The 27,999-nt window shown below is 40.9% G+C and overlaps 2 protein-coding genes across 2 annotated transcripts; both read right to left on the bottom strand.

The window, feature by feature from the left end:
* Nucleotides 1-77: 77 nt before the first annotated feature.
* Nucleotides 78-27,370, bottom strand: LOC107376782 (zinc finger protein ZFP2). The gene is made up of 3 exons (XM_070548144.1): nucleotides 27,078-27,370; nucleotides 24,396-24,758; nucleotides 78-2,616 (listed from the first exon to the last, which is right to left on the bottom strand). The coding sequence occupies exons 1-3, from the start codon at nucleotides 27,247-27,249 to the stop codon at nucleotides 1,667-1,669; spliced, it is 1,485 nt and encodes a 494-aa protein (XP_070404245.1). The 5' UTR covers nucleotides 27,250-27,370; the 3' UTR covers nucleotides 78-1,666.
* On the bottom strand, nucleotides 6,736-23,286 carry LOC129165479 (piggyBac transposable element-derived protein 4-like). The gene is made up of 7 exons (XM_070548129.1): nucleotides 22,090-23,286; nucleotides 21,823-21,999; nucleotides 20,891-20,980; nucleotides 20,714-20,803; nucleotides 19,593-19,963; nucleotides 9,743-11,025; nucleotides 6,736-9,656 (listed from the first exon to the last, which is right to left on the bottom strand). The coding sequence occupies exons 1-7, from the start codon at nucleotides 22,284-22,286 to the stop codon at nucleotides 9,243-9,245; spliced, it is 2,622 nt and encodes an 873-aa protein (XP_070404230.1). The 5' UTR covers nucleotides 22,287-23,286; the 3' UTR covers nucleotides 6,736-9,242.
* Nucleotides 27,371-27,999: the final 629 nt, after the last annotated feature.

The following is a 27,999-nucleotide window of genomic DNA, read 5'->3' as shown; positions in this document are numbered from 1 at the left end:
TGTATTTAATTTTTAAGCAATGGTTGATCAATTGTCAGATCACACATAAAAAGCACTTTACACTTGTTTTTTTTTTACTATGTATATTTTATTGTTGGCCATGTGTTTAAAAATTTTTGTACATGAGCAGCACTTTGGTTTGCCTCTTGGATGATGGAAAGTGCTTTAGAAATAAAGATGATGATGAAGAAATATTTGTAGGAGACCAAGTACATATTTTTCACAATAAATAACAAATAAAATCTTTAAAAATCAGACAATGTTGTTTCTGGAGGTTTTTTCTCATTTTGCTTCTGACAGTTGAGGTATACCTATGATGAATATTACAGGCCTCTCTTCTCTTTTTAAGTGGGAGAACATGCACAATTGGTGGGTGACTAAATACTTTTATGCCCTACTGTACATGTTTCACACACTTTAATGTCAGTATAATTTAAATGCTGGTCACAGTAATGCTACCACAGCACTAAGCACCACCCATTTACTAAAAACGTTTTTATGCACCAAATTAACATTTAAAATGGTTAAATTAAAGCTATAACGAATACTCAAGCAGTTTGATTAAAAAAATTCCTTCAATCGTTTTTTACTGATACGAAACTTTGTTAAATATGCACACTGTAGCCAAACTCTTTACTTGAACCCATTTTACTGGCGCACAACATTGGTGATCATGGAACCATGGAGGAAGATGGAGAAAATGATAAACGGGGAAAACGGTGCAACAATCGAGACCATTTGAGACCACAATTAAGTTGTCTTTCCCAGCATAACTTCAATCCAAAGGCACTTTAACAGGAAACACCCGCTGTCTTCAGCCAGCCTCAGGAGAAAATCCACAACCAGGTAAGCTAACGCTAATGGGTAGGAGGAGGCTCCCTTTAACTTCTGCTTTAAGTGGGGCCCAGAAAAAAAATTATAAACGTGTTCACACTAAGCTTGAATAAACTTCACAAGTAAAATAAAAATCCCCACTATCCTGTTTATGTAGATGGCTGCAGCTAGCAACGGTCTGGACACTCACAGCTGGAGCAGTAGCCCTAGTTAAATCAAAATGGTATCCTTAACCAGCAAGTCCGTCTTTTACCTCATCTGGTGATATGGGAGCGCAATAGCGTAATCTTATGATCGATACATAAACAGGCTGAAAGGTCAGGTGTATTTTTCATTATTTCAATGCCCAAAACCACTACCTGTGAGCCTCTGTGGCTGAACTGGATTATATAAGTGGCGTGTATGGCTACCCTTGTGATCTGCCTGTATCTTTTTTGTTCTACATGTCTGTAGGTTCATCCTTGGTCAGGCTGTGCTGCAGAGACAAATTCCTACGCTCCAGGACACTGGGGCAATGGCAATAAAATTGATTCTGAATCTGAATAAGGCTCTGGAAATGTTTAAAAAAAACTGATGACAGAGACTGGCACTGTACCATATGCAGCTAAAGGTAGAGCACAGCATACATCTTCAATTCCCTTGTTTTACCTACTGGCCTTCTTTGCATTTAATTGTTTATGCTAATTTATATTACTTTTAAATGTGACCAGGTATGGCTAGTTTTGGGATTAATTTGATTTAATTTAAGTGAAACAAACTTTATTTATTTAAATTATAACTTAAATATGTCTGACTTTTTACATAAATACAGTGGGCTTTCCCACCACCAGGCCTAGCAAGTTTCCTGGGAGAAACCCTGACATGAATATGGTTTCTCACCTGTGTGAGATCTCATGTGTTTAGTCAAAGAACCACTCTGGGAAAAATATTTACCACAAATTTTGCATGGATATGGTTTCTCACCAGTGTGAGTTCTCATGTGATCAGTCAAAGTACCATTATGGGAAAAACATTTACCACAAGTTTTGCATTTGAATGGTTTCTCACCTGTGTGAGTTCTCATGTGTTTTGACAAGTGACTACTGTGATTAAAACTTTTACCACAAGTTTTACATGGGTATGGTTTCTCACCTGTGTGAGTTCTAATGTGTTTTGTCAAGTCACTGTTGGAAATAAAATATTTACCACAAGTTTTACATGGATATGGTTTCTCACCTGTGTGAATTCTAATGTGTTTAGTCAAGTGAGTTTTCTGTGAGAAGTATTTACAACAAGTTCCACATCTAAATGGTTTCTCACCAGTGTGAGTTCGTATGTGTTTAGTCAAGTCACTATTCTGTGAGAAATATTTACAACAAGTTTCACATCCAAACGGTTTCTCACCTGTGTGAGTTCGTATATGACGAGTTAAATCCCACTTGCCACTGAAAGACTTCCAACAGACTTTACATGAAAATGGTCTATGATCTCTGTAAGCCCTCTTGTGCTTTTTTAGTTTCTGACTGGCTACACTGTCTCTATAATCTTTGGTTTGAGGACATTTTCTAATTTGTGTCACTTTTTCATTGCTGTTTGATTTTGAGTTTTCATTGATGCATCCATCCTGACATTGGTTCTCAATGAACGGCCCGTCACGCTGATAGATACAGAGTTCCTCCTGTTCCTCTTTGATCAGAGGAGGTTCTGGTTCCTTCTGGTCAAAACAGGAGATGGTCTTCTTGTTAGAGAGCTGCTGGTCAGTCAGAACCTCCTCTTTTTCCCAGACACGACGCTGTACAAGTTCTGGAAAGGCCAAAAGACAAAAGGAAACTTTGATTAATTTAAAGGTTAGTGCCAACAGCTGATAACTCATTTAAATCATGATTCATAGTTAACTCAAGATTAACCAGATATTCACTACAAATTATAAATATATCCCTGGAATGACATTTTTAATATTTCTTATGGTTTTAAAGAGCAAGGCAAACCAAAATCAACCTTATTTGACGATAAACTGTATAAATGAGTATCAGCTCCCCCTTGCCTTAAAGTTCAAATTTGGAGTGCACAGTAGCAAGCGGTCCACTAATCTCAGTGACTGCACTGGCACAAAGAGGGTGAGCAAGTCAGACAGGTATGATGGTACAAGACCATGCAATGCTTTAAAACCTGTAATGGAGAAATGCATTCTTCTATTCATTTTGAAATACAATTAAACAATTTGACGATTTGTGAGGCCAGAAAAAAAGGGTTATATGATGGCCATAAATGTTTTTCTGTTTTCCCAATGTCCAAAGATCTCGGTTTTAAAGAGCAGAAGAAGCAGCTTAATATACACCCCCGTCCCTTTGAAGCATAGCCCCCAAGATATGAGTCCAGATTGTCACCCCTACCTTCCTTTAAAGCCTAGTTTATGCTTCTGCATCATCTCCACAAGGGAGAGATGCACACTCATTGAAAGAGAAGTTTTGCTCTTGGACTTCTGTCTGAGGAATGTTGCAAAGAAATTACCCACCACGAGAACGGAGGGGGTAGTGCTGTTCTGGGGCATTCTGTCATGTATCCGGTCCAAAAGTGTGCATTCACTATTGTGTTTATGTTTTTTTTTTAAATTTCCGATCCTTTTTAACATGGACAAATTTGTCCCTCATTCTCCTCCAACTCTTCTTGTGCTCACCACCTCTAAACCCACATTTCCAGTGGATGTTCAAGGGAGATAAATAGAGTGTGGAGGATCTGCTGAGTGTCTTGTCTCTTGTCGGTGTTCACTAGTCCCGAAGAAAGGAGACGACGCTGCTTGTGTAACGTGCTTGGACGCCAATTTTATTTCTCTCTCGCGCCAACCCCTCAACCCCCTTTAGAGGGCGCTCTCAGCTAGCATGTTATTACAGCCACCACCATAACATCCCCCTTTCCAAGAATATAACATTACCACACAGCTGAACTCTGGAAACTATCGCCTCTTACACTAACACACACACACACACACACACACACACACACAAACACACACACACACACACACACACACACACACACACACACACACACACACACACACACCGTAAATCCTCTAATATTGGCCTGTATTCAATTAACGGCCGGGTATCACATTTTGGCCGGTGTCGGAGTCGGCGGAGGTGAATAATGGCCGTTTTTTTATTGTGGCCGGGTGGAATGTGGTAACAAGCAAGTACCACAGGGGGGCGGTTGTGTCATCCGTCTAACTTTTGATTTGCCAGTGATAGACCGCGAGGGTAACTTTAACCATGGCAGGTGCGGAGACAAAGAGGAGGCGAAAATTTGATATCAAGTTCAAAGAGAATGTGCTGATTATGCTGCAGAACCCTCTGGGGAGCAATAGGGGTTGTATGAACTAGTCGATTTCACTATAGTGACTTTTTATGCCTGTCATCGACTAGTCGCTGTCACGTGATAATGACCGGCAAGATGCAGTCCTCAGAAAAGACAGCAGCCTGCTGCCAGCAGGTGACAAGCTTCTGCGTGCCGGGAGGCAACTCGCTGCGCCAGAGCGTCGGTACTGACACCCGCCATAAAACGGACATTTAACCAAATTGTGACCTTTACCCTCTTGCAATTTAACCTTCCCCTCACCCCCATCCTAACCTTAACCAGCTTGCGCATGCAAAGCTCTGATTGTTGACGCGCTCCAGACATCTGCGTCCTGAGTAACAGTAACATTATCAAATTAGGTGTCAACACCTCAAAAACTAATTTAACACGCGATCGTTCATGTCGGCTCATTTCCTTTTATGTTTTCTGTCTTTTATTCTTTTCTTTGTGCCTGATGCGTTTCGCTGCTGTGGATCGGGGCGCATCACCTTATCATCCGGTGATGCACGTCACTGATGCGGCCGGCGAGCAGCACGCACTCCGCTGTTTCTGCGGTCGGTAGATCTTTTAGAACTGCAGTTCAAAGGTAACTCATAAAGTTACTGGTCACTGTCTTCAGATATAAGCCTTCTGGGACATCTAATAGATTGTGTTGATTTTCTTTGAGGCATTTCCATAATTTCATGCCGGCTTTTTATGCTGATTAGCTTCCCCGTTCCGTTATCCGCTTTCACCGCGGCTCTACGGTCCGTTTCATTCAGTCTGTACAGCAGGATTTCCCCTCATAGCGATATTTTCCATAACTGATTGCTTCATGGCATGAAGTTCATGCTATAGATTGTTGGAAAGCTGCTTTTATGTACTTTTAGGAACTGTTGGAATTCTTTGAATCTGATCAGCCATTCAAAAGTTATAAAACGGAGCATTTTGGATGACAAACAGCATGTCTCTGAATCTGTGTTGTGATTCGTTGCGCTCAAGACAGGGAATCCCGGTGGCTACCGTAATGTATTTTATATGCATGAAAAGCCCAATTTTTAATCTTTTCAGCACTTTTGGAAATTTAATGATATCTTGAACGGTTCAGAAATTATGGTAATGTGAAGTGTGTGTGTCCAATCCTGTCTGCAATGACAGGTTGGTAATAAGAATATTGTGGCATTAACAGAGGGGTGCCGGCGGTCAGGGCTAGGGGGCCCCCCAACACAAGGGGGCCCCAGGCAGCCGCCTACCTATGCCTAATGGTAAAACCGCCACTGTTCCTATGAATGAAATTTAGAATGCTTGTATGAACGGTCAAAACACTGATTTATGAAACATGCGGTGGCCATTCGTACGCACATTTCTCCGCAGTTGTTGGAGTTTTTAAATACCATTCATCTCATAATATGTATGACCATGCATGTACATGATGTTTATTCCTCATTCTGACGATTCACCCAATTTATTTCAATTCAAGTTTATTTATATAGCACCAAATCACAACAAGAGTCACACAGTAAACATTCCAATACAGGTCAGTTCATTACGCCCATCAGTAAAAAGTTTCCTATATGAAAAACCCAGCAAATGTAATCAAGTACAAGTACTTTACACCAATCCTCATGCTCCCCCACTTTCATGCTGATGACTCACCCACATTTAGACACACATTTACCCACAGTTTTGTGTCTGGAACACAGGGCTGGGCGATATTTAGATATGTTTAAAATATCTGTATAATTTTTAAACAAGATATAAGATGACTTTATATCTTTATATTGATTTAACTGGTCAAACTGTTATACTAGCGATTGGCCGCTATGCTAGCGACATGTTGCTCCGTCTCTAAGCGGCTGTTACATGTATTCTCACAAGTTTACTCAATCTGAGCCTCTGGGTAAATGCGTTGCTCTAAACTTTGCATTTGGCATCCTGGTTTTTAATTATTTGGGGATGTTCAATGCCAACAGAGTTCTGTTTATCCATCCTGCTTGTGCGGAGAGACGAGTCAAACCCCTCCCTCCCCTGTGTAATGAGGAAACATCTACGGAAAGCCGGAGTGGCAAAATTACTTCAAACATATTGTAAGGGTTTGAATAGTAAACTACAGGGCTACCGTTTTATTTTGAGGGCGAGCTCAACGGGTGAGAAATGTTCCGGTTTTTCCACTCTGGTTTGCTATGCTAGTAAATACTCCGTTACGAGCGATTCTGTTGAAAAAGTTAAGAGTTTGTAAGGCGTGGGTTACAGCGACAGTAGCCCGAAAATAATACTCATAAAAGAGCAACCAGAGACTCTGAGTTATTACAGCATAATCGCTGATATGAGCCAACACTGTTAGATTTCAGCCATGTTTGCCCTAATAACTTAATAACTCTATGGTGCATGACCCATGTGATCTTCAGTAGATGCAATTACATCATCATACATTTAGCTTAACAAGACAGATATTTTTTCTCTCTGGACAAGAAATATACGATATGGCCCAGCTCTAGATGAAATATTAATAATTTTACATTAATTATAAATATAAAATTAAAAAGTGCCTGTGGGACATCTGATACACCTCTAGCTCTCAACTGTATGTGTGTGTGTGTGTGTGTGTGTGTGTGTGTGTGTGTGTGTGTAGGTGTCAGCAGACAGCTGTACCAGTGTTTCTAAAGCTCAGACTGGTAAGGAATAGGCACTAAGGCTAAAGTTTGACAAGAATCAAACCGACCCTACCGTGTCTGCTGACATGAACAGCGCAACAAAACTAGAGCCCTCCATCAGCTGATACTGGTGAGAAACAGCAGCGGGCGGGATGGAGGCCAGACAGATGGGATGTTTTTGTCTTACTTTCTTATCATTTTTTTAGATGTAAATTTGACCTTTGATCTGCTACAGGTCATTTACATAAAGAAATGCCCTCAATTAATCATATATGGTCACGCTATGTCTACGTCTAACCCTAACTCTAACCATCCCCCCTTACAGAAGACACACAGAAGCTAACATGGTCAGTGCACTGTGGGTGGCACTAATTGCACTGCGATATCGTGTGATTGTTCAGTAAAACAATGTTGATTTTATATTTCCTCATCAGGTTTATGCAGTGAGCATAGTTTGCTCTAGTTGTATTGTTGTGTGTCCCCTTCTTTTTTGTTTTTGTTTGTTTTTCTCTTTCTGCAGGTCTAGAAGCAGACTCTTGTTCATCACTGATCGTTTATTTTTGTGGGAAATGTACAGTACAGTTTGGAGGTGTGTATTTGTTCTGAAAGTTTTGAATTCCATGGAAAAGTGTCGGGAGCCACTTTTGTTGCCCCCCCCCCCCCCCCCCATCTCCAACACTCACTTTGCTCTTAAAGGAACAGTAACTTTAGGCTTCAACAGCTCTCATAATAGCCCCTTATAGATCATTACAATTTTTTAAAATTATGTTCAGATGCTTAGTGTTTCATAATAATTCCTAATAATTATAAGATGAATGCTAATAATTTCTGACTCTGTTGCTTTATTTTTCTGAGCAGAGTGACTGTCTAAACCTAATTTTAACCCTTCATTTTCAACAGAGTATTGTAGCAATAAAAATATGTATAACGTGTGAATATCACTGATAAAGTGCATTGTCTTTTTATGCAGACTTTATTGATAAATCAAACAACAAAATATCAAGTACATCCTTCACAGAGAGGGAAACACATTGTGATAATGTTTATAAAACCAGATATGGGCTGGTAAATTCTTTTAATGTGTTGGATCATTTCAAAGTTCAACATGAATTGTATAAAAGTTAAAATTGTTTTCAAATCAATAAAAAATTGTGAGCAGGGATGAATCGTATTGGCTTCAGGCTTTCACCGTATCAAATATTTCTCTTTAAAAGCACTCCAGGCTTTTGTTTAAAGTATTAAGCTTCTGTATTACTGTTTTTGATAGGCGAGTTAAGCTGGTTGTGTGGAAAAGTAACAAATAAGCTGCTAAAGGGTTAGCGCCGTCAGTTAATCTCACCACATGTATTACGTCGAGTCACATTTTTATGTGACTCAAGGTGGTACAGCATCTTAAAGGGAGTTGAATGTTGCCAACCTACACGTCTCTTCATTTTTTTAACCCTTACCGTTCCTTTTAATTATCTAAAGTTAATGTTCTTTCAGCACAAAAAAATGCACTTACAAAGCTTCCCATAGAAATATTATATAATATTTCATAAGTCCCAAATTTTTTACATGAATTTCATAAAATATGTGTGTGTTTCTCAGATTTAACCCCTTTATACCCAGGTTTATTATCAAAACCAGAAGTTTGAAAACCGTAAAAAAAAAATAATAATAAAAAAAAAAATCAAATCATTTTTTGTGTGTTATGTCCAGATGACCTGTTTTGTGGGTAAATTGTCACAGCCTTGGAGTGTCACAAATAGGCATAAAAATATTTTTTGCTCACTTTGTAGTTTCATAAAAATGTGACTCAAGGTGGTACAGCATCTTAAAGGGAGTTGAATGTTGCCAACCTACACACGTCTCTTCATTTCTTTAACCCTTACCGTTCCTTTTTATTATCTAAAGTTAATGTTCTTTCAGCACAAAAAAAGCACTTGCAAAGCTTCCCATAGAAATATTATATAATATTTCATAAGTCCCAAATTTTTTACATGAATTTCATCCTTGGCTTCAGCCCTAACAAAATATAATAAAATATGTGTGTGTTTCTCAGATTTAACCCCGTTATACCCAGGTTTATTATCAAAACCAGAAGTTTGAAAACCGTAAAAAAATAAAATAAAAAAAAATGAAAAAAATCAAATCATTTTGTGTGTTATGTCCAGATGACCTTTTTTGTGGGTAAGTTGTCACAGCCTTGGAGTGTCACAAATAGGCATAAAAATATTTTTTGCTCACTTTGTAGTTTTTGTGATGTCATATTTTCTAAAATACGCACTGCTAAAGTCCTTTGAGCACAAAAAATGCACTTATAAAGATAGCCAGTTGAACACTTATTTATAGCACATGAACAAAGAAAAAGTGTGTGTGTGTGTGTGTGTGTGTGTGTGTGTGTGTGTGTGTGTGTGTGTGGGTGACAGAGAGAAAGAGAGAAACACACAGGGGAGTGAGCTAACAGCTGCAGGTTGAGCACACAACTGTTGAGTGCTCCTTGCACACAGCCTGTCCACATGTTTTGCAAAAGCGTGCATGCACGCTCCTCTTCCCTCTGCAAAGGTGGCATTTTTTCTTTCTTATCTGCTCCTGGGCTGGAGCTGGCTCCGCTTGCTGCTGCACCTGCAACAAAGCTGCAGCACTGCTGGACAGCGCCAAGCGAGTGCGCCTCGCCTGGGCTGGTCTCACCATGGAGCTCCCAAGCTCCTGCAAGAACAGCCTTCGACGGATGCTCTTCTTCTGCTGGTTCCAGGCCGGTTCCACAGACAGCCACAGGACCAGGGCATTGTACGCGCTTACATCTAAAATGTTGCAAAAGAGCGCCATGGGCCAACGCCTGGTCTTGCGGCGGCAGCTGTATGTTGCGACGAGCTGGAATCAAAACAAATGAATAAATAAATAAAATATGCAAATAGGTTGGCGAATTATAATAAAACAAAATAAAATAAATAAATTACCCTGTTCAAGTTGTCAACAGCCCCTTTGCAGCGGTTGTAATCAATGAATGGGGTCGGCTTCTGCTGCGGTCCCTCCTGGATCTGAACCCGATGGTGCTTGGTGCTGAGGAGCAGCACGTTCCGCCTGTGCTTCGGAATGTAGCTCACTGCGGTGGCGGTGGAGGTGAAGGCGAACAGGGAGGACAGAACCGCTCTGCTTCTCGTCTGCAGCAGCTGTGGGGGCAACTCTGGCTTGGTGCGTCTAACTGTTCCCACAAGACAGATTTTTTTGTGTAGCAGCTCTTCTCCAAGGGCTAGCGAAGTGAAAAAATTGTCGGTGGTGACAGTGCGGCCGCCCAGTCCCTCGGTGAGTTCCAGCACCACCCGCTTCCCTTGCCCCCTTTCTGCCGGGGCGTCTTTAGTCATCTTGCCCAGGTAGGGAATAATCCCCCAGGCATAAGAAGTGGCCACATCACACACCACCCACAGCTTGATGCCATATTTTGCCGGCTTTGAGGGCATATACTGCTTGAAGTTGCAGCGACCTCCGAATCCGATGAGCTGTTCGTCCACACAGACATCTTCACCGGGGTTGTAGGCGAGAGGAAGCCGGGCCACCCAGAGGTCCCACACTTCCCGCAGGGGAGCGAGCTTGTCCTGCGTCACCAACTGGCGTGCTGCCCTGGTCAAGCGGTCATCAAACTGCACTGTTGCCGCCAGCAAGCGGAACCTTCGCTGACTCATTGTGGCTCTGAAAATCGGCCTCCCCGTTTCCTCCCCCCAGAGGCTTGCAGTTGATTCCCCGTGGGAACGGTGCACCCCAGCGAGGATGAGCAGCCCAAAGAATGCGCGGAGTTCCACGCGGTCAACATCCGTCCAATTATCATACTTTCTCCTCCCCTCTATATTAGTGTGTTTCATTATTATATCAAGGACTGTTGTTGTTAAAAAAAAATCAAAGCTGTCCTCGATTGTTTGGACTTGGCTGAACGCGAGGCGGGTGATCCCACAATGGCGGGAGTCTGGAGCCCGAAAGGGAATCCTGGTGTCAGGTGTCGGGGACCAGGCGATCCCGCTCTTTGATTCCCACAAAGGATGGTCCCCTCTCTCCTCTGCGGCAACCACCTCCTCATCTGAATCATCTTCCATTTCTTCCCCTGAATCAGGCCCCCGGGTAAAGGTCTCATCGTCAGCTTCTTCATCCAAAGAGCTGTCGTCCGTGGATGAGGCTGGCTCCCCCTCATCTTCCAGCTGCTGAAACAGCTCCAGGGCTTGATTTGCGTTCCAACTTCTTCTCATGGTTTCTGTAGAAAGAAATGAATCCGGATCTGAATCTCATATACAGGTGCTGGCCAGTAAATTAGAATATCATCAAAAGGTTGAAAATATTTCAGTAATTCCATTCAAAACGTGAAACTTGTACATTATATTCATGCAATGCACACAGACCAATGTATTTCCAATGTTCATTACATTTAAATTTGATATTCATAAGTGACAACTAATGAAAACTCCAAATTTGGTATCTCAAAAAATTAGAATATTCTGAAAAGGCTGAATATAGAAGACACCTGCTGCCACTCTAATCAGCAGATTTACTCAAAACACCTGCAAAGGCCTTTAAAAGGTCCCTCAGTCTTGTTTTGAAGGCACCACAATCATGGGGAAGACTTCTGACTTAACAGCTGTCCAAAAGACAATCATTGACACCTTGCACAAGGAGGGCAAGACACAAAAGGTGATTGCTAAAGAAGCTGGCTGTTCGCAGAGCTCTGTGTCCAAGCACATTAACAGACAGGCGAAGGGACGGAAAAAATGTGGTAGAAAAAAGTGTACAAGCTCTAGGGATAACCGCACCCTGCAGAGAATTGTGACGACAAACCCATTCAAAAATGTGGGGGAGATCCACAAAGAGTGGACTGCAGCTGGAGTCAGCGCTTCAAGAACCACCACGAGGAGACTCATGAAAGACATGGGATTCAGGTGTCGCATTCCGTGTGTCAAGCCACTCTTGAACATGAAACAGCGCAAGAAGCGTCTCGCCTGGGCCAAGGACAAAAAGGACTGGACTGATGCTGAGTGGTCCAAAGTTATGTTTTCTGATGAAAGCAAGTTCTGCATTTCCTTTGGAAATCAAGGACCCAGAGTCTGGAGGAAGAGCGGAGAAGCACAGAATCCACGTTGCATGAGGTCCAGTGTAAAGTTTCCACCGTCAGTGATGGTGTGGGGTGCCATGTCATCTGCCGGTGTTGGCCCACTCTGTTTCCTGAGGTCCAGGGTCAATGCAGCCGTCTACCAGGAAGTTTTAGAGCACTTCATGCTTCCTGCTGCTGACCAACTTTATGGGGATGCAGACTTCACCTTTCAACAGGACTTGGCACCTGCACACAGTGCCAAAACCACCAGCACCTGGTTCAAGGACCATGGTATCCCTGTCCTTGATTGGCCAGCAAACTCGCCTGACCTTAACCCCATAGAAAATCTATGGGGTATTGTGAAGCGGAGGATGCAATACGCTAGACCCAACAATGCAGAGGAGCTGAAGACGACTATCAGAGCAACCTGGGCTCTCATAACACCTGAGCAGTGCCACAGACTGATCGAGTCCATGCCACGCCGCATTACTGCAGTTATTGAGGCAAAAGGAGCCCCGACTAAGTATTGAGTGCTATACATGCACATTCTTTTCATGTTCATTCTTTTCAGTTGGCCAACATTAGAGAAACAAACATTTTTTCATTGGCCTTTAGAATATTCTAATTTTCTGAGATACCAGATTTGATGTTTTCATTGGTTGTCACCTATAAATATCAAAATTAAACGTAATAAACATCGGAAATACATTGGTCTGTGTGCATTGCATGAATATAATGTACAAGTTTCACGTTTTGAATGGAATTACTGAAATATTTTCAACCTTTTGATGATATTCTAATTTACTGGCCAGCACCTGTATGTACTTTTAGTCAATTGGTGCACCTGTGTAAACTGGACCTAACTCTATGTAAACAAACTCGGCTCTGCAGGAATTTGTTTTGCAAAACAAATGTACGCCTTAGAAGTTTTTTAGCTTTCATCCATGCAAATGCTTTGTACTTGTTGAAATAACCATTTGCAAAAGTAAAATTGTGAGAGTGTTATGGAATAATCTATGTTTATTAATTCCTGATCATGGACTTAATCAATTGACTGTAAATGTATTGCTCTATGCCTCTCAGCACACACACACACACACACACACACGCTGTTCTTCTCATACACACACCCACACACATCCTTGAATCCATACACACACTGACTCCCTCTCTCTCACTCAATGACCTTACTCTCTTTCTTATCTTTGTCTGCAAATAAAGCCTGTGAGCAGATGTTCGATGCAATTCGCTTCGTGCATTTGCCACAGTTATAACGGTTTGACTTGCTTGCTTATTGTCTCCTTTCTCTCTTCACTATAGGAAATGGGTTATTGATAAACATATTGATTAAATCCTTAACATTATTTGGTCCTTTGAGAGCCAGGGTCCCGTCACCTCGCGGCGCCAGGAGCCGACGCCGGAGGACTGTCGACAACCTAATCTCCTCCAGCGCTGAGTTTGCTGGGGGGGGGGTCGGTGAGGCCTTGACGTCGTTAGGAGAAATGCGGATCCATGAACTACTCAAGCCCTGAGTGCAGAGAGATTCGATGAGAAAAGTTTGTTGTTGTCTTTGTCGCTTTGTTTGTGGTACCGAGAGAAAATTCTAGGTGACCAGAGAATAAAGTGGTGTCGTCCGCCATGAATAGGATGGTTTTGACGGGTTATTTTGAGTGCTGTCTGTATTGGCTTGGTTTTCTGCATTTTAGCCAAAATTGGAAATGCAACTCTGGTGTAACAAATAGATGGCGTCGTCCGCCGTGAATAGGATGGTTTTGTAAACCGGCATGATAACTATAGAGATTCAAAATATGGTGTTGTCCGCCGTGAATAGGATGGTTTAACAGATTCTCTGAACGCTGCCTGTATTTGGCTTGGGTTTTGAGCATTTTAGCCGGAGAACTAAAAATGAGCTCTAGTTATCTGTTTTTTTCTATCTTTTATTTTCATTTATTGACATTAAAATAAAAATACAGTCAGAACTAAATTGCTGCAAGCCAAAATGAAAAAGGGGACAGAAAGAAGAAAAACGTATGTTGCCTGCCCCTTTTAACTAAAATAACATTAATACAAATGAAATAATCATATGATTCTTAACGAAATTGAACAATATAGTTCCTGGACCTGTTGGCCGACAAAATCTCAACCCATGAATTTGAGGAAAAAAAATTGAAAAAGAAAACAATTTACACAGAAAGAATCATTAAGTTATAGATCTATATACATACATATATACACATACGAATACATACTAGGTTATTTTTTTTCCTTTCATCCCCCCACCCCCCTCCCCTCACACATTTATGTAACGGATCTATATAAGTTAATCATTTTATTTTTTATCTCTTTTTTGAAAGTGTTTGTTGTGTTGAATGTTGTCTGCTTGAACTGTTGCTTGGATGAATGAGCGAGTGTATGGAAAGCTTTGTACGTGTGGTATCTATGTATGGAGGAAAAAAGGACTCACAAACTACCTTTTGAGTAAATGCGGAAATGGTCTGACAATTATCAGAGAATTGATGGAAAACGTGATTTTGGTAAACCGCTGACGTGTCACTAATGTATTATGCTGCGAGGAACCACAAAGCGGTGGAGAGGAAAAATGGTTGTAGTTGTGAAACCGAGAGAGAGCACAGCCAGGCTATAGATAACCCAAACAAACGGTTGCTGAGCTCTGAGCAAATAAAGTCTTATCAATTGAGGCCTGGAGGTTATAACTAGAATATAAAGATGAAAACGATGATTTGAACATGTTCTCAAAATTGTAATTTATTTGTTTTTGCTATCAAGCACAGCTGTTGATTACTTTTTTGCATTTGTGAGGATTTCAGAAAGTCCAGCCACTGTATTTCATGTTCAGAACTGACGCTGTTCACCGAGGTGAACATGTCATAAATTATTTGCAAATTATTAAATGTTACAAATAATGTTGAAATGTTTCATTCACACACAAAGATGAATGAGAATGAGTGTTATCTCACAATTCGTGCATCAAAAGGTTGGACACGACCCAAATATTTCATTTCTGGTGATTAACATAATTTGTACTATAAACTGAGTCACTAAGTGGCCCAAATAAAAATAAAAATTAAGTATATTTTGGTCAAAACAGTAATAATGACTATTGTCAAATTGCATTTTATTTTGTTGTTCATTTTCGATTCTTGTTTTTAAATCTTTTTTGACGTCTAAAGTCCAGACAAAGGAGTTCAGCGCAAGGGCGTCAGTTTGTTTTCAGAATTGCTGGGGACGATAACCAGACACTTGAGTGGGGTTTAAAAATTGCTGGGGGCAATAAAGTAGGCTAGCACAGGGGTCGGCAATCCGCGGCTCTGGAGCCGCATGCGGCTCTTCCATCCATCTGATGCGGCTCTCTGTGCTTGTAAAATAATGAATGGATATTTAAATAAAATGCTTTATATTTACTGCATTAATTTTACATCTGTATGCCAATTCTAAATGTAAAGATTGTCTGCGTAAACCTGAACAGGTCAACCCGGTCTTACTGTGAGACCGGGTTGACGCGTCACGCTTGTGCGTAATCATATGCGCTTCGGAGCTGCTTTCTGACCTTCCCCACCTACAAAGTTTAATTACAACAATCAAACGTGACAGAGCCTGGATTTGTATTCTGAACAGTCTAAGCATGTTTTAAAAAGAAAAGTATGACAAAAGTGGCACCTGCTCAGTAAAACCATCAACAGGGTGAAAAATACCAAAATATTGTAGGCAGAGACGGGCTACAACTTCTGGATCCACTTTATATAAATCGTTTTATTGATTATCGTCTAATGAAAGATAACTTTGACGTACACGAGCGATCAGGCACGCTGCAAGCTTTTCAAAAGTGTGGGAGATGTTGTCTGTGCCTAAAATAATTTCATGTTATTCATCTTGTTAGTTTAATTTCCATAATAGCGGAGCAGGTGCTAATTTTAGACGCGTCACGCATGTTTCCGTTTTAAAGGCCCAATGTGTGATATTTCATCTTATAAGTTATCAAATTTCTTGTATCACATTCTCAAATTTGTTTTTTTTAATGATAATTCAAACAAGCATTTATTCTAAGCATTATTATTAGCTTTATATTTTAATATTTTAGACAAAAGAAGCAGACCGGTGCTCCATATGGCATGCGCCATCTTAAAATACAGTGACCTTTTAGGGACATACAACATATTAAGCTTCGCATTTGATGTTTGCGTTTTTAAATGATGTAACCTCAAAGAATCAGCAGGGGGCAGAAGTGCGCCTTGTAAGCATGCAGTCTGACAAAGTAAAGCCGGGCGTACACTGTGCGACTTTTTCACTCGCAGCGTTCAGCTTCAGCTCAAACTGTACGACTTCCTCGCAGAGCAGATCTCACGAGTCGTGTGCTCACACTGCACGACCCATTTCTCGCATGCGACCTGACTGCTCACGCTGTACGTCTGGTAGCAACACGTCGGCCCTATAAATGTGCTAAAAATAGCAGTTTTTACTCAACACGTCAGACTTTTTTTGTCTTGCCTGTTGTCCTTCGGGAGTGCTGCAGGAGGACACACGGGGATTTATGGGGGTTGGATGAGGAAAACGAAATAAAGTAAATCTGTGTTTTGTGATCGGTTTAATTTGACATGAACACGACAAACACGCTTTCTTGACAATCTTTGTGAGTAAAAAAAAAAACGTGTAGAAACAAAAACGAACAGCGTGTGTTATTAGGGAAATAGCGAGCGACCGGCCGGCGTTGATGCAGGATTGCGCGCGCATGCGCCGTGAGCGGTTCTGATACTTTTTGGATCGTAGCTGCTCGCAGCGCCGCTTTAACAGTGCGATACCCTCACGAGGGACGAGCGAAATATTAAACACACCAGAAGTCCCTGCGACCTCACGACTGCTGATCGGCGGCTGGTCACGTGGTGTTGATCACCTCGTAACCCCCTGTACACTACACGACCACTCGGCGCAAAACTCGCCCCGATGTCGTGGCTTCTCGCACGACTGGAAAATCGGCTCAAAAAGTGAAAAAGTCGCACAGTGTACGCCCGGCTTAACTAAGAAGAAGAAGAAACTAGCCACACCGTACTTCTAGCGATGGAGGATCACACATATTTTACGTTGCGGCTGGTTTGAGCAAATTCGGCTCCTTCATCTTGGGATGCTTGCCCTGCTTCTGTCGCATGTCTAACACCTCTGCCTCTCTGTGCGCTGGCACACGTCTGTCCTCTCCCTCTCCCTCTTCCTCGCCCTCTTCCTCTCCCTCGTCCTCTGTCTGTCTCCACTGATGAACCATCGGATGATATCTGACTCTGTTTACGGAGAGAAAACAATTACAGACTACACTACCTTGTATATTTCCAAAATGGCAAATAGAAATATAACATTTCTCAAATAAAATGAACAAAATATTGTCATTTTTTGTAGTCAGAAGTCATCACTAACTAGCTGCCGTTTGCTATTAGCAAACATAACTGACATAAAAAAGTTTTTCTTATTCAAAACCTATTTAGATTAAATTAATAAAATAAGTTAGATGAAAACAACTAACCTGTTCGCTGACTTGAAAGCTGGAATTAGATGATGACATGCTGCCGTTTACAGCAACACGATTTTGTATTGTATTTGTTATATTTGTTAATAAAGTTTTAAATAATGATTAAAAAAAACCCTTTTTGATCCTCGGGGGCTCCAATAGCTGCAATACCGACTCTAAACTGCGTGGTGCTAAAGAGTCGGATCTTTTTACTATGATTTCTGTGAATTTCACACACGGGGCCTTTAAACATGTTTAAACTGTTCAGAATACAAATCCAGGCTCTGTCTCGTAAGGTAACTAAAGTTTGTACTGAATGAAACTTTACATTAAACCATGCTGAAGAGAAAAGGATCCGATTAAATCGTTTCCCCTCATTTACAGTCATGGAGTACAGCGCAGTACGCATGGCTCTGGGGTTAATCAAGTTTAATTGTAACATTAATATGTTACTGGACACGCTGGTCTGGTTGGTTGGTCGCAGAGTTGTGCATCATCAAATACAGAGCTTTTATGTCTATTCATTTTCTGTTTGTTGTGTTATTGTGAGAGGAAATGACTAAATGTCAATAACTTTTTTACCCAGCCCCAATGTAGAACATTTCTATCATGGCGTCATATCAGGCCTGGCTTTGGAACGTTTACACAGATCAAAATCTTCACAAACGACTAAGCAAATAATGTAAATAAATAATTCAGCCATTGTTTCCCAAAAATATTATATTTTTATTTGTACTCTGAGTGAGGCTAGGCCCACGTTCACATCCCGAGGTCCCAGTCTCTTTGAACCCAAAAGCCATGCGAGGTGAGGTGGGTCTGGTTGGAGGTCAAGGTCACTGCTGTTAGGCTGGGGCTGCTGCTGAAGAACAATGGGGTAGGGAGGAGGAGGCGAGAAAATATTTCTGTTCAAATAGCAGGGCAGGAAAAAAGTAAAACTATATTTCTAAATCTAGGTTTAAAACTTTTTTGACATACCAACACCTCGCTTGACTTGTATGCGAAGGAGTTCTTCTACTGGTGGTGGCGATACAGGAGGGAGAAGGCCAATTGCTTAGTGTAAATCACTTTATGCCCTTCGTTAGTTCTGATACAAATACTAGTTTTTAACACTTAAGGGCAGTAGACGTATTACAGGTTAAATTACTAACCCAGTCCATAATGCAAGCGGTTCCACGTGAGGTGATAGAGATGTCATACGGGGGTAGGGATGGGTACCTTTGACATTTGAATCGATCCGGTACTAATTCCCAGTACCTACGAATCGATACCGGTACTTAACGGTACCAGTTTTTGATACTTTTGAGTGTTTATTATTTTAATTCTCTTTTATAATTAAATATATATTTTTCTCAATATATAACAATATTTGATAAATATCACGATCACTAACATTCAACTGTTTGTATTTTAACATCGTCCTTGTAGTTTTACAAGCTGATAATTAAACTGAAGCAAACATCTTTACTGTGAACTAAATTTACTGTGTATCTTCATTCCTTTTGCCGTCCTTTTTCATTTGATTTTTCCTACTGGGAAGTTAGAATTTCCGGGGAGAAAGTGAACGCACCATTAGCTGATAACAATGGTGGCAATGGAAGCTAACATATCAAGCTAACGTTATCTTAAACAGTTTATTTAGCTGCTGGAGCAGATTAAAACGATGATGCCTCACACTTAGATCGTTGTCGCTGGTTTCATCTGCACCCAATCACCCGTTGCATTTAGTAAAGTGAAGCCAAACTTTAGAGCACGTTCTTGTTCTTCTAGTCGGATATTCGGAGTTCCGAGGAGAAAGCGAACGCACCATTAGTGAAACGGAAGCTAACAAATCAAGCTAACGTTATCTTAAACATTTTATTTACCTACTGGAGCAGATTAAGATGAGGATGTCTCACTTAGATCGTTGTCGCTGGCTTCATCATCACCCAGTTACCCATCACATTTAGTGAAGTGGACCCAAGCTTTAGCTTTCATTCTTTCTACCATGCTGCTCTGTTTACAACTGGCTCGCAGCGACCGATGACATAACGCTCTTGCGCATGCGCAGCTGTCTAGGCAAGTTCTCGTTGTGAAGGACGGACACCGAAACGAGGCACCGTTTCAAATGAAGTGAATCTGTGCTCGGTCGGTCCTGTGGAATTCTGTCGGTACCTTAAAAAGTACCGAATTCAGTACCCATCCCTATACGGGGGGAAGGACTGGCACTGCATTCCAGTTAGCTCACCCTTGTATGGACAGTTTTGGACAGGTAAGATCAGGAATGAAGCCAGCTGTCGCAGCAAGTCTTCATAAATAATGACGGCACGCCTCCCAATGAGATCTTCCTCACATTGCACAGTTAGTGGTGTTGGGAACGTGGGTGTTGTTTTGCCTGGCAGAGATTGGAGTAATTCACAAACGTAATATTTTGAAGTCTTTAAAAAGTTTTGAATTAAAAGTATCAAGTCCTCATGTTTGCAGCCTGACACCCTCACCTCTGTTTCCTGGAACACTGAGCGGTGGTTGGTCTGTGTCATCAGGGATGTCGTGAACTCCTCTAAATTTATGATGGGTGGATTTTGGATGCACACCGGTGACTTTAATGCTCCACCCATCCTAGAAATGCATGAGTGGGACATAAAATAAATAATTATAAATCAATAAAAATCGCTATTACTTTTGTTGAAGGTGTCGTTACAGTTTTCTCATTCAGGGTTGTTAAAATGCACATATTTTGTTTTCAGTTATTGCAATTTAGCTTTCTAAAGAGTGTGTACTGTATATAACCATAGCTTGTGCTTATATTGTCCACTGACGGATACCATTTCCTGAAACTAGCTTTTACTCACTGTAGTGGCTATTTGTCCATAAAACTTAAACAAAAAATAATCAAATACTTTCAAATGGCCACTGGGCTACGTCAAGGGTTAGGCTTTACACACGGAAAAAAAAAAGGTTTCAAATAAAGCAATGTCCATGCCGAAATTGCGTTTGGTGGTGGTTTATTCACTCCATCAGCAAGAGCACAGATTTTTGCGTCCTCTCCGTCTCTCTGTGTGTGTGTGTGGTAAAAAAACCATGTTCCCTCACAGCCCTGGCTGCTCCACCCACCTTGACCTATTTATACAATAATCACCCGCACCTGACCAATAAACAATAAACTAATTAGCCAAAATAATAAATAAAAAGCATAATGCAAAACAAAGAAATTACCTTTAGCATAAAATAAAGAAAATAAACTAGGCTATAACTTAAGCCTATAATAAACTAAATAGCTCCAACACTCACTGTTTTCAATGTATCTATTGAAAGTAGGAAAGTGTTTTTCATCACATATGTCACATGAAGCTGTAAGAAATTACCTACCGAATGCAAATACCCAGAACAAAGTCCTCATCTGAACTGTCAGCTGGAGCAGAATCCACCTCATCAATTTGTCCTTGTGACCAGTCAACACTTTAGAAGAAAATTATATATGATGACGATGATCACAATAAATAAGAAATAAAAATAGCCACATCAAGTTTAGTAAAAGTCACTTACATGCTGTTCCTCAAATCATTGATCTCCTCGATGCCCACATCCACACCCAGGGCAGACTGTGTACTTTCCTGCACATTAATTTCATGCTGGCTGAACAAAAAATAAAAGCACAGGTTCAACAAAAGCACTGCTCAATACAATATCCACTAAAACAATATACAAAAGGAAAAATAAACACAACAAACTAGGACTAGACGACATGAACCATATCTTGATATGAGTTATAACTCACTTTGGCATACACTGAAGAGGATCACAGAAACAAACGAGCACGTGTGGCAAGGTGGAAAAACTACAGCCCGGGCAGGATTCGATCCCCAGACTCCCGGGTGAGAGACACGTGTGCTAACCAGTCAGCCAAAGGGACATCCCTGTGGCCAAGCAGCCAGGGCGCGTGATCAATCGAGTCACAGGACCCTTACACACACACAAGCTAGCAACTAACCGCAAATGGAATGAAAGAAATGAAAAAAAGAGCGTCTGAATCAAGTAAAAAACATGTAGCCAAATGCCACATTTAGAGCAAAACATTCAGCCAGAGGTTTCCTTACAGAGCATACCCGTTAGACAAAATGTGATAACGCGTATTTCCAAGTGTTGGCTCACTTGACCGAGGTCTAGAGACGGAGCAAGCTGCTATCTGAAAAAACCAACAAACGTTCCCAAATAATAAAAAACAGTGAAGCCAAATGCAAGATTTAGAGCTGAACATTAAGCCAAATAATTTCTGAAAGACCAGACGAGTAAGATTACATGTGATGACCACTGAGAGACGGAGTAAACAATCGGAAAGTACTAATGTTAGCGGTCAATGCTAATGCTAACAGCAGCAGAGTCATTTTGTTTGTTTGAAATTATTTCTATATTTTGAAAGTAACTGCATATATCACCCATCTTTAATGCAAAGACAAATACAACAAAATGATTTTTACCTGTCCTCTAGGCATGTAATTTCGGAGTCTGATAGCGTGTCATCGCCACTCTTGTCTGGCTGGCATGTTGAAAGTGAGCCAGCAATACTGGACAGAGCAGGAGGATTTAGCCGCCTCCGTTTAGTGGGTGTGGAGGTTGATGGTCCATGTTCATGTCCATGTTCAGATTTCTCATATCTAGAAAAAAACATGATAAAATGAACAGAAGTATTGCAAAGAGGTTTCACCGAGAAGTAATATTACACGTTAGCTAGCGAATTAGCTTACCGATCCATGAGAAAATTAGCCATATCTGCGTGTGTTTGGATGCGGTGAAAATTCTTTATTTGGGTCCATCTGGTGTATGCTTCTCCCAAACTCACTCGGGTTTTCGATCTTTGCTGGTCGCTCCTCTTCTGAGCTGAACTACGAGGTCTTCTGGGCTGAGGAGCAGCTGGTTTACTTGCTGTGTCTGTGTCCGCCATTTTCCCCAGTGCCAGCCTGGCTGTGCAGAGCGGACCGTACTTGGCAACCCTCAGTTGCGACCTCTATTGGCTGTTGTAATTGTAAACATACACCTGGCTAGATGTAAACAAACACTGGGTCGTGCCAGACCTAATAAATGTTTTTTCGGTTTTCTATTAAAATATAGCTTTTTAAGCATTGTGCACACCTCCAAATGCCCTGTGGATTTCCCATTTCTTATAAATATAGCGTTTTATCAAAATCTTATTAAAATCTTCCACACTCAACCTTTAAATGCTGTGTCAGTCATTGCCCTGCTATATTTGGAGAAAGTACGCCATCTAGTGGAAAAGAGTAAAACTGCATATTAAATTTGTGAGAGGCCTGTGAACAAAGACACAATAATATTTTTTTATTATGCTAATATTGATGCTAATTAGAAAAATATGATTTACATGAAAGTCAATGGCACAAAAAATGCTAAAAGATGCTTAACTGTACAAAATTGTCCACGTTATAATAGAGGAAGATGAATTTTTTTTTCTAACTTTTTTTTGTAATTCCTTCCAAAATACACAATCTCCATAAAAATTAGATAAATTGCATTAAAATAGCTAAAGTTATTCACAAAAATACACATGTTAGTACAAAAAAAATGCTTTAATGCAACATAAGGGTTTTTATAGAAAAATTATCTAGATAAGAGTTAGAAATTTTGATTACGATAAATTTTCTTTTTATTGCCCAGCCCTACTGCTAGCACTGATTACATTTGTGTAAAATTCTTTTTCAGTGTAAATTGTTTATAAAGTTGTAACAAAAGTTCAAGGGACTTTACGGAGTTTTGAATTGTTATGCTCGCGATTGCCCCCTCAGGCCAAAAGCGTAACGGCAACTTCAGTAGTAGGCTCGTGCACGAGGCGCGCATGCTGTACGTGCACACTCCTTAACGAAAATAACAGCTGAGACAGTCCCTTGTGTGTGTGTGTGTGTGGGGGGGGGGGGGGGCGGAGGACAGAGGACAGGAGAACGTGCAGCTAATTAATTAAATAATTTGGTTCTGTACCTTTCTCTTCAGCACAGCCGACAAAGGTTTAAGATGGGTCAGTCCTCCTGCATGCTCAGATCATTCCCTTCCCTTGCTTGAAAAATTGTTCCAAAATGAAAGTTGAACCCACATCTTTTTTATCTGTGATTTCAATGCCGTTCGGCGAGTCTCAAATAAAAATTTGGGCATCTTACTGTAAAAAAATATATAATTAATGTAAAAAATAAACTCTAAATAAACTACGGTCACACCCAGAACCGAGCCCGGGTCTTCTGCACGAGAGTCCAACGTCTTACTAGGTGAGCTAAAGCCCCAGTCACGTCTTTTGTATCTGTAATATTTATATCCTTGATGACAGCTGAAACAACGTTCAAGAACGGTTCGGAGCGAAAATGGCTATTTTGTTGCTAATTTGCAGGAAATATCTAGAAGAAAGTTCTACAGAAAGTAGCTAAGGGTCCTCAGAAATGTAGCTAGCTTTGTCACTAGGCGTTAGGAACAGCGACAAAGTGGCACTGCCTCTCTCTTTGCTGCTAAAGCTACTGATAGCAAATGCTACGGGCGATGCCTGAGCGTGAACGCGCATGAAGCAGCCTGCTCGACCCGAGCATCTCTCTTTTTCTGTGATTTTACAGAAAAACAGGCAATCACAGTAAACATGCCAGGGCTCATTCTACAGGACCAGGGCATTGCAGGAGAATGTATGAAGAAGACATTTATTATTTCTATACATGTTTTGGCTGTCAAACTTCCATAATGCTCCTTTAAGCAATTAGGATTTAGCAAATGGATGCTGAGCCTTCATGTTAAGTGTGTTTTTAATCTCAACAACATGCTGTTGCACGTCGGTTGCCGTCACCCGTTGTGATCGGTTGAAGCAGCTCTCGGCTGTCTTAGGGCGGGCCCAGGCCCAGTAGGCCCACCCACAACGCCGCGGCTGCTGTGGCTCCCAGGGTTTTCTTTACCGTGGGAAACTGGTAATAATGGCTCCTTGATGAGAAAAGGTTGCCGACCCCTGGCTTAAAACATGTCACTTACTGTGATGTCACAATACGGAAAATTAGCATAGATACCCCCTCACCTGTTGGTCCTGGAGGAGCAGCAGCTCTGATCTCAGCCTCAGGAAACAGTGAATAAAGGAGCTGGTGTCTGTCTGGTTCTGGTTCATCGTGGTCTCTTTCCTCATCAGCAGGAGTCACAAGGGAGGTAACCGTCTCCTGCTTCAGTACAAACTGCTCTTCATCCTGACTGATGCTGAGCTCCTCTTGTTCTAGACTCTGTAAAGGTTCTGGATCATCCTGCTCCACTTTCATCTGTGGAGGTTCTGGTCCCTCCTGTAAAGGTTCTGGTTGTTCCTGGTCCAAACTGGAGGTCCTCTCCTGGTTCCAGAGCTGCTGGTCAGTCAGAACCTCCTCATCTCTCCTGGCATAATGCAGCGGGAGTTCTGGACAGACAAACGGACCAGACTAAATGAGGAGTAAGGTGACGATAAGACACACAGGTACTACAGGTTAGTTTTATAGAGACATGAGCATCCAGACGGTCCTCAGATGCATCAGTCTCTGATGAAAACAGGACTGAGGATGTTCTCATGGAATCATCTCCCCTTTGATGCTGCTGACAGCTTTATTTGGTCATGTCCACGAACAGATCAGACCAACAGAACTGTTCTAAACAAGTGTCTGATTGTAGAACATCCGCTGAAAACATTCACTACGTCTTTAAAGTTTGTCTCTTTTAAACGGATTCAGCGGAGTTCCTGAAAATGTTACTGAAAACTTCCTAAAGCCCCTGAAATGTTATTGATTTATTTCTCTAAAGTGGAACAAAGTTTACCGACTGATTTCAGCTCACTTGTGTCAGAAAGCTTCAGAACAGCAAACGGACCCAAGCAGACTGTCCTGAGACTGTGTCCTCAGTAGAACCACACGAGTCAGCTCATGAGCGGTGCCAGGCAGTAGCTAGAGGTTAGCTGGAGTTAGCAACCCAAACTCTTGAATTTGATTTACATTTTAAAAAAAGGATTTCACTGTTTTTAAATGATTATAGCTAAAGTTACTCAGAGCCACCGTAGAAGGTCCAAAGAGCCTGAGTTATCTTAGAACTGTGAAAAAGTATGAAAGCGTTGCTGTTTAAGTTGAATTCAAATAGACATGAAATAAACAATGATACTAATAATTAGGGATGCACTGATGTGACACTTTTGGGCCGATATCGATATTAATATCACTGTTATGGCCGATAACAAATATTTGCCGATACTGATATGCTGACATTAATGCTTCTAAAAATCATCAGATGTTGTATAAAGTGAAAACTATTAAAGCTGAATTTACATTATTATGTACACACATCACACGTTTACACTTCTGAGATGATTACAACCACTGTTACATGACTAAACAAATACACGTCACCCCCCTCACCCTCTGATACGGCAAACAAAGGGAGACAAGATGGAAAAAATTTGGGTTGTTTATATCGGCCCGGTTTTATTTATCAGGCCGTTATGTTAAAAAAGGACTAAAATCGGCCGATACCGATATTGATGCCGATAAAGTCTCTACTAATAACAATTGCATGTATATTTAATAGTTATATCGGTCCTTGTCAGACACGTGACCTTCATGTCAACCGTACCCCCTTGGCTCCATTTTAGGTGTATGATTCACGTTGCTAGAGTAAGCCACAGCTGAAGTTGAAGCAGCACAAGAAGTTAAAAAGAACATCCCTTACAGGATTAAACTTCTGAAGGAGGCTTTTGGAAATTGTCTACAGTCGACATTGTAGACCCCTACGGCATCAAAGGAACCAAACGGAGCTCAGACGTTTCATTACTACTGAAAATACATCATTTGAGTAAGTGTAGCACTCCTTCAACGTGTTTATAATCAAGTAAAAAGTAGCCATCCTAAAACATTAATCCACTAACACAGGTTTTATTTTCTGAACGGGCCTTAATTGAGTTACAAGCAGGTACAAAAAGAGTATGTACATCAAAGGTTGCGCTAGACATGTTAGTTTTCATTTTAAATGCCAGAGTTTAAAAAGCGGTCATGATCGTTTCCTCACGTCATTTTCATTTCTCACACAAAAATAAAGTCACAATTTAATTTTCATTAATATTTAGTCCAAACAAAATGACCATCGTGTCCATATTAATGTTACAATGAAACGATTTAACTTGAAGTAGGAACGTTCTGCTGCTGGTCTGGCTGCTCACACAACTCCTCAGCACGCCTGACATTTCGCAGTCAAAATAAACGGTCAAAAACGAAAAATATCCAGTTAACGCAATCCTTGCCTACATTTAATATTTTGCCTTATTGTGACGATAGCATGGCAACCTTCACACAACAGGAGTGTCGCATTTTCTGCAGTTTAATAAGTTCACAACAACACTAAACGAAAGATGTTTCCTTTGTTTACACACCAAGCTATCCCATCATGCAACGCGGCACGGTACGTCGCCTGACAAGGGCCGATTGAAAGGCAGAATAAAAGTTTTCACCTGTTCCTGTACTTCATTTCCAATTTCACGTTGTCCCACATCACGTGTCTCTGTCCCACATTTGGCAACTTTGGATCTGGTCACCTTACCGAGAGGCCGCATAAGCCGCCTCCTGGCTTTTCGGCCTGCACCGGCTGAGAGCAGCAATCCCAAAACAACACAAGGACTAAGCAGCTGTACACCAACTGCTGGTAAAAAAAATAAATAAAAATAAACAATGGAGCCGCCCCTGGTCCCGCTGCTGTTTCATACCTATTCTGTGTAAGTTGATCTGTGGTTTCCAGCTGATCTCCAGCAGTCTGCGCTGACGATCGATCTCTTCCTCGTAGCGGACGATGGTTTGTTCAAACTCGGAGAATATTTCTGCAGCAGCAGCAGTTAGCCGCTCTCTAATAAACTCTCTCAGAGACTGAGCTGAAGACATTGTTGCTGCAGAGCCTCAGAGGTTCACCTCACACACCGAAAAATAAGCTAACGCTGCTAGCAGCTTCCGGTTTCTTCTTCCTTTTTTTTCTTTTTAAAAAATCTTTATTTGCAGATTGAACGTTACAATAGTTACAAATAATACCAAAAAAGAGCATACATATAACACACAGTATCAGGGGCTCATAACACAAACGGTCAGCTGAGATAAAATTTACATAAGCCAAAAAGATGAGCATATAATCACGGTTTTGATTCCACTGCATTGTGGGCATGTTGAATGGATAACAGATACTGTTTTGTTTCATAGAGAAATTGCTGAAAACAAGGTTTTTCTTTAGAAAACTTTGTCTTATGAATATGGAATTTAGCCAACAATATTAATAAATTGGTTATCTACAATTGGTCTGATTTATTCATCGGGTAGTTATAGAAACCAAATATCAAAATTTCCAAAGAAAGCGAAACATCTTCAGTAAAATATTTCATTACAAAAATATTAAACTCTTGCCAGAACTTACTAGAGAATGGACGAGACCAGAAAATATGTATAACATCTTTGACTTGGAGGTAACAAAATGAACATAGTTTACATCAATATCCTTTTTGTATCTCTACAGAAAAGATTTTGTAGGATAGAAACGATGAATAATCTTGAAAGAAACCTCTTTTACTTTGTTTGTCAATAGAAACAGATGGTAGAGTCCAAATCTTTTTCCCAGTGCAGGTCATAAAACAAGTTGTTCCATTA

Source organism: Nothobranchius furzeri, chromosome 2, assembly GCF_043380555.1.
Source record: "Nothobranchius furzeri strain GRZ-AD chromosome 2, NfurGRZ-RIMD1, whole genome shotgun sequence".
NCBI classification, from domain to species: Eukaryota; Metazoa; Chordata; class Actinopteri; order Cyprinodontiformes; family Nothobranchiidae; genus Nothobranchius; species Nothobranchius furzeri.
The sequence above is the reverse complement of the archived record's forward strand: the minus strand, read 5'-3'. Positions and strand labels throughout refer to the sequence as shown.